At 30.6% G+C, this 10,026-nt stretch overlaps 2 protein-coding genes across 3 annotated transcripts in view; both read left to right on the top strand.

Annotated features, from left to right (window-relative positions):
- Positions 1 to 3,688, top strand: part of LOC115237561 (cytochrome P450 4C1-like) — a 4,461-nt gene extending 773 nt beyond the window's left edge. Inside the window, exons 3-10 of the mRNA XM_029810688.1 lie at positions 397 to 487; positions 634 to 828; positions 1,058 to 1,121; positions 1,384 to 1,513; positions 1,659 to 1,734; positions 1,820 to 1,932; positions 2,029 to 2,266; positions 2,938 to 3,688. Of these exons, the coding sequence (XP_029666548.1) occupies positions 397 to 487; positions 634 to 828; positions 1,058 to 1,121; positions 1,384 to 1,513; positions 1,659 to 1,734; positions 1,820 to 1,932; positions 2,029 to 2,266; positions 2,938 to 3,281 (1,251 nt within the window). The 3' untranslated portion in view covers positions 3,282 to 3,688. The remainder of the gene's footprint in view (positions 1 to 396; positions 488 to 633; positions 829 to 1,057; positions 1,122 to 1,383; positions 1,514 to 1,658; positions 1,735 to 1,819; positions 1,933 to 2,028; positions 2,267 to 2,937) is intronic.
- A 164-nt stretch (positions 3,689 to 3,852) lies between these two features.
- The window catches only part of LOC115237562 (gonadotropin-releasing hormone receptor-like), a 10,895-nt gene continuing 4,721 nt past the window's right edge, over positions 3,853 to 10,026 (top strand). For both annotated transcript variants that reach the window (XM_029810690.1, XM_029810689.1), the window contains exons 1-2: positions 3,853 to 3,891; positions 5,349 to 6,319. In XM_029810690.1, coding sequence (XP_029666550.1) covers positions 5,639 to 6,319 — 681 coding nt within the window. In that variant the 5' untranslated portion in view covers positions 3,853 to 3,891; positions 5,349 to 5,638. The remainder of the gene's footprint in view (positions 3,892 to 5,348; positions 6,320 to 10,026) is intronic.

Genomic DNA, 10,026 nt, shown 5'->3' with positions numbered 1-10,026 from the left:
ATAGAGTAATTATAAATTATATATTAGATATGTTCAAATAAAATATAGACTGATTGTAAGACTTTTATGGAACAACAATCTTAGTCCACGTTTCAGTTGCGAACGTACTTTTCTCTCTCTCTCTCTCCAATACAAACATAAAATAAAATAAAATATATATTTCTCAAAATTTTCAAATCACCAGGTATTACTAAATACCTGGGTATACTTCACCTATTTTTCTTGAATGAATAATTTTTTATGATCGATAATATAAATGTTAGAATTATTAAATACCATCTTCTCTATAAAATATACAGAATATTGTTCTTTTAATTTCTCAAACTTGTGAAATACCACGTATTGTTATGCCCGCGTTGCCGTTTGAGTTATTATCTTGTTTTTACAAATTTACAGAGCATTCTCAAAAGTTACACACATGTTGAGAAAGCGGAACTATATGACTACTTCAAACCATGGCTAGGTAATGGGCTTGTTACTGCTCCAGGTAAATATTAGAATAGCACTTTGAAGATACATTTTACAAAGATACTATCATGTTGACTAGTCATAGCTGGTGGTATAAAGTAAAAGAGCGTACAAAATTAAAGAGAGCGATATTTTTGTAATACATAAATGCATTGCATATTTCAGTTAAACAGTGGTATAGAGATAGAAAATTATTTTTGCCTCTATTTCATTTTAATATACTGGAACAATACGCTGTCATAATGTCCAAAAAAACGGAAATTATAATAAAATGCATTGAAGAAAAGTTAGCAGAAGATTCGACGAAAATTATTGATATTATTCCATTTATACAAAAGACCGCTTTCAACATTATATGTGGTAAGAAAACGACACAAAAAAAAGAGAAAGAGGATATATCGTAAGTCTGAAATAACCCACAAATGAAAAATTTTAATAGTAGAAAATAATTATTTGATACATGCTTTTCTCCAAGAACATGCTCACGAAGATTTAAAACATATTTCTGACTCACCCTATATATTAATCACAATATAATAGATTGATATAGTTTTATCGTAAAAGATTAACTACATTAATGATTGCCTAGAAACTATGCTGGGTGTAAATGTAAGTGATGAACAACTTACGTCATATCGATTGGCTTTAAAAAGGTCAGTTTATATACAATTTCTATATATAATTATACATTCTAATATAAAATATTTTCTCACAAAAAATATCTTGCGTTATTTAATTAATTAAATATTAATTTTTAGTCATGCAACGTCTAATTAAAATGAGACAAAAGTAAACAGTTTGGCTGAAAAAATGACGAATAAATGAAATAATAATAAAAACTTTACAGTTTCATTATTCTTACCAAATATTTTTTTAACTAAGATGTAAAAAAGTTAATAATAAAATATATTTCAGATATATGAAACTACATGCATTGCGTGTAGAACGATTATGGCTGTGGATGTATGATTGGATATATTATTCATTACCTCAGGGACGGGAATATAAAGCAACAATTAACAGTATGCATAGCATTACGGATGAGGTAAGAATTTCGATTATGAAGTGTTTCGGCTAAGTTGGCATAAAGAAACCATTATAAATGTCATCTCCATTAATCTAGCATGATCTTTGATAGATATATATCGATAATAAGAATATATTGATAATAAGAATATTGCAATTTCTAGATAATACGAAGGAAAAAACTCGCGCGTATGCAGAACAATAAATCACAAAATAAGCAGGATGATTCCAATACACTAGGTACGAAGATATATTGCTATATAATTAATAGGAAAATATATCGAATAATTTTTCTTCTAATTAAATATATTTATAATCAAACTAGACAAGCAGAAAAGAAAAGACTTCCTAGATCTTTTACTGGATATGAATGAGAAAGATGGCGATTCATTAACTAATGAAAACTTGAGAGGACACGTGACTTCAACCATATTTGCAGTAATAAAAAATTTTTTTTCATTAATATTTTATTTTTCTTTTTTTTATCTCTCGATAATATAATTCTTGATTTTATATAATAATTAATAATAACAGGGTCATGACACAACAGCGATGTCCGTCAGTTGGGCGCTCTTTTGTATAGGCAATAATCTCAAATGTCAAGAGAAGATTCATGAAGAACTAAAGGAGATTTTCAAAGATTCGCAGAGACCAGCCAGCGTAAAGGAGCTTTCACAATTAAAATATCTTGAAAGGGTTATAAAAGAATCACGCAGGTTATATCCAAGCATACCCACAGTTTTAAGAAAAATATCAGAAGACGTAAAGATGGGTAAGATTTTTTTTTTGTATTTTAATCAATACAAATCTTTGAAAATGAGCAGACAATTCAATACAAAATGTAAATGCAATTTGAGTTAACATTTTTTCTTAGAAGATTGAAACTTAGAAAATATGTATATGTATAGTATAATATATATTAGTAATTGGTTTTACAACAAAATATTTTTAATCTATCTATGCTTCTTTTGCGTTAAAACGATTTATAAAAGAAAAATAAATAAATGTTTGAAAGTGTCCTATTTTCGAATTACAAACCATTTATACTTTTAAAGCTTTTACAATAAAAGAAATCGACGCAATGTAAGAACAAAATATGATCGCATATAGCAGTTTATCTTCAAAAAGTGTATTTTGACTACGCTATTAATCAGAGAGAATAAGAAGTTCTTAAGTTTAAAAATAAGAGAAAAATGAATTTTGATTGTTAACTCTTTTCAAGAAATATTTGAAATTTCTTTCTTCGGCTATATAATGCTCTCTGATTCTGTCATCTGCAGAGTTATAAATATGATTCGTGTTCAAACTTAAGTAATTTTTCAACGATTTTGATTCAATGAGTTCGATAATGAAGGATTGGGAGCTACACATTTTACGGATTTGGAATGAATGAGACAATTGAGTCATTTTCCTCTAAACTCTACACATATTTTCTTATTTCAGACAATTATGTAATTCCGAAAGGTACTTCGGTCGCAGCGCCAATCCTGTTGGTCCATCGAAACCCAGCAGTCTGGTCGGATCCATTAAAGTTTGATCCGGATCGATTTCTACCTGAGAATTTAAAGCACATACATCCGTACGCTTACATCCCGTTTATCGGTGGACCAAGAAACTGCATGGGACAAAAATTCGCTGAAACCGAAGAAAAAATCATATTAGCAGCAATATTCAGAAAGTGGAGAGTGAAGAGTATGAAAACACATGAGGAAATGACCCTACACAATAATATAACTTTGCGACCAAGTGAGGGATTTATATATCTTCAATTATTGCCGAGAGAATAAAGAGAGCTAACACAGTGTTTAATGCTAGAAATATACGATTTATTATAATTAATCAGACTTTATAAACAAAAGATAAGAATTTATAAACAAAAAACTTCTTTTTACTTCTCTTTCTGTATAATCTCATTGTATCGCGAGACAGCAATTTATTGTATATATACTCTGTCCAATGAAAGAATGACCTCGGGTCGGACGAAAATTCGTCTGTTTCGCGCAGGTCTCCATCCACAGAAGCCGTATCTACGTATACGGTATTGAGTACTTCGCTATGTTCTCCCCACTTTGCCTGCCTATGCGCAGACTGAGGTCATTCTCTCTCTGGACAGAGTATAGTATCGCCAATCTATAAATTGCCTCAAATGCGCAGCATGTACAATAATACACTAGAATAAATTTGCTAAGGCAAATGTCTAATTTAAATTGCAGTAGATATCCTAGAACATTCAATGAAATATGTTCAGACGAGAAAGAAAGATCAAGGTAATGAAGGAAGACAACATACGAGAGTCAGGCGAGCGAGATAGAATTGTATTTTACGATCAGTCGAGAATACGCAGTGTGAATGAAACGTCGTTGCGTTTGTGCGTGCATAAAACAACAGTGTAATTCCGTATGTCAAAACTAAACTATCATAAATCGCATTTGGTTTTGCACAAAATCTATGATTCATCTTTTACTTTAACTTTCAAGTTCACGTTGAACATACAAAAATATTGAAAAGTTAAAGAAAAGAAAGAACATCGAGAAATTATCATCGACTGTAATTTTCGAAAGTCTGTGGATGAGATGAAGAAAAATGATTCTATATTTATCTATCAACGAAATAATACAATCATGTCTCGAGAAAAAATGTGTACGTGATTTACGTAATAACATTTTTCTTTTTGTTCAAAACATTATAATATTTTAACTAAAGAAAAGCTAAATCTCCAAATTTATCGAGAAAATAATCATTAATAGTGAATGCTCAGATAATAGTTGTTTATAAAAAACATAATTATTTAATGTATATAAATACTTTATACAATTTAACATTGTTTTTTGCAACTTTTCAAATTGTTTAAAACATTTAAAGTTATATCTTTAACTTGAAAATAAATTACCGAATCATGTTTAGATAAAGATATATAAAATGGATAGACAAACATCTATAATTTATTTTTCTGACTCTTTCTTTTATGCATGTAAATCTATAAAAATTTAATTAATTAAAAAAATATTGATACAATTTCAGGAAGTAATTGTGAATCATTTAGCTTTCAGTTTTTCATAAACAAGATACGAAAGAGATCACAAGAGCGTTCAAGGCCAACTTTTTATTTAAAACCAGTTTACGTCGCTGTAGAAAAACTCGTGCATAATCTGTGATCGAATTACTCTGAATTCTTTACTCGCTATTCAAATGACAAGATAAGCATCAATTTCCAAGATAATAAAAGTACAACGTCAAAATGGCTATTTTTGCTATTTCATCCTTCGCAATCAAATATTATTAATTAAATTAATTCTAATTTAATTCTACGTGTAATCTAACAATTTATAATAATTTACAAAGCTATCTTTTAAAAAAATTTTATAAATATTTTTTTTCTCTCTCTTTCTCTTTCTCTTTTTGTGTTTTTTTGTGATAAGAGATTCTCTTTTATTATAATTATATTATAATAAGACTTTCTTATTATAATTATCGCAAAAAATTATTTTGGTTAATAAATAAATAAATTAATTAAAATAAATCGAAGAAATATTTTATAATAAATAAGTTAAAATTTTCCAGCATTACTCTTTTATATATACAAGATAAAAAGTCAATACAGAAGTTATTATCGTTCTTGTTTTATAATATTTTCAAAGATATCGTAGAATTAAAATTAGCATTATTTTAAGAACGCACTTATACTATTTCAAATGTGAAATACAAAATGTGAATATGAATAATTAATCTTTTAAGTCTGAAAAAAATACGTTCGAATTAATGCGACATTTGCTATATGTATATGTATTATTATTATTATTATTATATATATATATATATTATACACAGCGTTTGTTATACGTTTCTTCTGACAGATAAGAATGTCCTTCGAACATCTCCACGATGCCCTCTGGTCGAATCTATATAATTCTGACGCACATGATATCCCTCGCGCACTGAACTTGCTTCATTCCCCCACATCGCCTAACCGAATGTAAAGTAAACGCGATTGCGCTTCGAAAGAGAATCGTAGAAACGGGTTTGACAGTGTCCAAAAGAAGACAAAGACTCAACGAGATTCCTGAGATCATCCTTCCCACTCTAGATGTTGCTTGCGGAATATGCATCTCATCTTTTAAGGTAACCGTGTGATTTCGTCGAAGAAATGGAGGCACGCATTCGGCCGTCGACATCGTGCCTCCAATGCTCCGACAACCTCGTGCAAGGGAACGAGGTGCGGCCGATGCCGGGAACGATGAAGCTGTCGACGATCATCAACAGCAGCAACGGTTCATCAGCGAACGTTACCGGTCTCTCCGCCGTTTTCCCTATTCCCTGCGACAACCTCACCGACTTCGTCGGCCACGAGACTCTCGTCGGACAATCGGCCGAGAATGTTACGTGTCTGAAACACGCGCCTAGACTGACCAGAGCGGTATACCTCCAGGTTATTGTGTTGACGGTCATGTCGGTTCTAAGCCTGGTCTGCAATGCGGCGACAATATATTCAATCGCAAAGAATCGTCGAAAGCAGCGAGGCTGCTCGGCGATCTACACTCTCATCCTTCATCTATCAGTGGCCGACCTGTTGGTCACCGTCTTCTGCCTGGCCGGCGAAGCAATCTGGAGTTATAACGTCGCATGGTTGTGGGGCAATGCTGCATGCAAGATCTTCAAGTTCCTACAGATGTTCAGCCTGTACTTGAGCACCTTTGTGCTCGTACTGATCGGTGTCGATCGATTTGTCGCGGTGCGATATCCGATGAAGGGTCTCAATACATCTCAGAAGTGTTCGCGATTCGTTCTATTCGCTTGGGTGCTGTCTTTTGTGCTCGCCACTCCACAGGTAAGACGCACTTTACTTATCTCGGCTCTATAAGACAGATTCTAACTCTATGTGATATGGATTATTTAAGTATATTTTTTTCGCATATACAATTAGACGTTTAATTTTATCAATTGCATTCTTATTGTGTTATATGTATATGTCACATGTACAAATTTTATAGTGCTACACATTTTACACAAATTTTTAAACATATTTCATTATACAAATATATATTTCCACTTTTTCTAAAAAAAAATATGTAAAATGAATTATATTGGAACGCGGCATAAACTTTTACCTTAAAAATCTAACAGAAAAAAATTGCTGTGAAAACGTAGTCAATTTTTATATTACATATTTTTCCATAGACTTTTATTTTATATTTTTTAAAATGTGGGAAATATATCATTATTCTTCATTACTCTGCAACAAATCCAGAATCGATTATCGCACGTTTTGAAATCGTTGATAAAATGCATATAATATACGATTCGATCTTTTACCCTTGAGATTCATAAAAATACGCTATGTAATCAAATTATACTTTATCATCTCAAATTACACGTAAAGTAAAAAAATAGTTCATACTTTAAATCGATAATAATTACGTCATTAGCATAATATTTTAAAACTCATTTAAGAGCGCTCTTGGAAACACATGCTCAATCATAGCAATGTTTTTTCTTGAATATCAACTTTTTATTCGACAGTAATTTACAATAAAAAATTATACTGCTGCCTCGAACAAATAGTCCACTGGAATTTTAAAATATGTATCATAAATATCATCAAGATGGTTGACTAAAATTAGAAAAAAAACATTTATCGGTAAATCAAAGTGTAAAACCAGATGTCTCCAACAGTGTCTTTTAAGTGTTGAATAAATTTGTGAAAAAAACTCTCTTGATGGCTTTAAAATTTATACTTTTTGCGATCTGAATGGGCAAAAATGAAGTTATATAAAATTAATGGCGATTTAGTCGCCATTTATATTCCACAAAGAGAACAGAATAATTATCAAATATCAAAGATCACACAAACTTGAAGTAAACAAGTTTTTGCTTGGAGTTGTGACTCGTTTAAAGAATAAGATATTACATGCGCTTGTTAGTCTTATTGTTTTTCAGAAAGATTAATTGATTTGACGCGCTAGGATATATCTTAAACGATTGTTTTTGATATATAATTAATACCATTTGCTGCGAATAAAATATGTAAAAATTTTTTTTTCTTGCACTTTTAAAGATATAAATTTTTGATATCCTTCTGTCAATTTGTTCCAATTAAAAATAAGATTGATGTAACTTTATAAAAGAGTATGTTTGTGTGATTTATTACAATGTCTGTGATAGATCAAGAATATTTATGATTTTATTACACACAAACGGAGAGATATATCTCGCATTTTCCGTATTAATTTCAATTACGCGTAATCCTGCCTCAATCACCAATAAAAAATGTATTGAAGTATGGCGACTTTACATTTTTACTTTACTTTTTTGTTAATAAGTTTACATTAGTATGCAAAACACAGTCTTGTATATTCATATGATATCCCTTGGAATATATATACAAAGTGTCCCAGAAAGAGAATAATACTACACAATATGATAATATCAGCAATTGAGAAAAAAAAATGTTTGCAGATATATATGATATTGCGTAAATCGAGAATTTATAAAATTTAAATAAAATTATGTAAATATAGTAAGTAGTAATGAAAAAATAAGTATAAAATAATATGTAAATTATTTTATCTGTTAATACATTAAATCGTAATATAAAAGATATTTTTCATAATTTTATCTTCAACTTATTGGTTAAAACATGATTTATAGCTCATTTGCGACACGCATTCATAGAAACTTTTTTATTAAAAGTATCGACGACTTTTCTACTTTGATGTGTATAAAAAGAATGTAATTCCCATTTAATAATCATTAGCAATTACATGACGCAGCATTTGCAACGATCTGAATAATTCGATGACAGATTTAAATTTTAATACATATACTTTTAACGCAATGAATTTATAATGCAAAACAATAATTTTAATTTTAATTTAAATCTAAAGTTTAATTTTGTTTTTATCTTGACATATTTTATGTAATAAAAATAATGCGGCAAAAAAACGTATATAGTTACAAAAATAATATATTTGTTACGTACAAAATTTTTTAATATACATACTAAATATGAGAAACTCTTACAGAAACAACTAAAGATAAAAATCAAAGCAACATTTATTTTCCAAAATCAGTATTTGGTTGCTCAAAAATTAAATATTAATTTTTAATTTTAATATTAATGTAAAAAATTAAAATTTTATACAATAAAATTTGGAAATATCGAAAGACGCAATATTTTTATAACATTCACATAATACAATAACTTCTCACAATTTCGTTATTGCACGTGCAGCATGTTTGAATAACTTTGCTCAATGCCGCCAGCTACGGTGGTCTCAATCGGACTCTGATCTGATATGGTCAATTTATCATCGTCCAAATTATATTCCGTCCTAGACTTGGTCTTCCTGTTGCGGGCACATTTACCGAAACCTCGGCACGTGCATCTTCTCCTCCGCCGTCTCCTCCTGCAAGACCTTGGCCCGCATCCTCGTGACCTTTGTCGTGCGCTTCTCCTCCCACATCTACAGGCGCCCCTCCGAATTCGCGTCCTGCGATCTCTCGATCGTTGAACTCTCCGCTGACAGTACAAGTTCAGCAGACCGATCTCCTGAATAGCTATCTCCTGCTGCGCGGTCTTATTATCAATCGGTAGACTATAGCGATTCCCGTTTTTCTTCAAGATACCGCACGTGACGCCGCGTTTTAAAACGCTTTGCATCTGCAATAGTCCAAGTATTTTTGTGAATATATGTATAACTATTTCTTTAATCTCATTGAATATGATACACTACATTGTTTTGTTTAACGATTACATATTGAAAGAATGAAAAATATTGTTAATGTCAACCTGACGTCGTGCCGTAGCAGACGGGATGTTGTAAGCGGATGATACATAGTGAAGAATTTCTTGCGACGTGGATCCCTTGAGCTCACAAAGATTTTTAATCGCAGAAATCACTAAACCGAGATTTTTCGTGGTCAGATGCACCATGATGATCGCGATGAAATTCTAATATAAATTAATAAAATCTGTCAGAAAACAGATTCAAGAAAATTATTTTTATTCTAAAACAGTATAGAGAATCCCTTTTAAGCTTATCGATATTTTAATGAGAAGATCTTTTTGCGAAGTAAATCATACCTAGGAAAAAATAATTTTTTGATCATTTTCAATACAAGAAATATCATAAAATTAGGGCGTAACAGAAAGAGAGACAAGATAATTTTATTTATTATACTTTTCGGTTTTCAAAAAATCTGTGTAATTAACATTACAATAATTAAATGACTATTAAATAATTTGTTAGCCATTACATTCTGGAATTTCAACGTAAAATAATCGTGTCGATAACTCAATTAACTTAATTTGATTCATTACTAATGTCTCTTTTAATATACAGATCAAGGAAACAGACAGGATGCGATAAATGGTAAACGTCCACCTTAACACAAGTAGAGTTGTGCAAATTAAAAACTTGCACATTGCTTCCTCATCATTTTATCTTACAATGCTTAAGCTGCTTTAAGCATGCGGATTTTTCAATTTTTGCTTCCTCATAGAGAAAGCTTTGTGAGCAAAATAAAAATTAAAAT

Source organism: Formica exsecta, unplaced genomic scaffold, assembly GCF_003651465.1.
Source record: "Formica exsecta isolate Colony F162 unplaced genomic scaffold, ASM365146v1 scaffold3, whole genome shotgun sequence".
NCBI classification, from domain to species: domain Eukaryota; kingdom Metazoa; phylum Arthropoda; class Insecta; order Hymenoptera; family Formicidae; genus Formica; species Formica exsecta.
The sequence above is the reverse complement of the archived record's forward strand: the minus strand, read 5'-3'. Positions and strand labels throughout refer to the sequence as shown.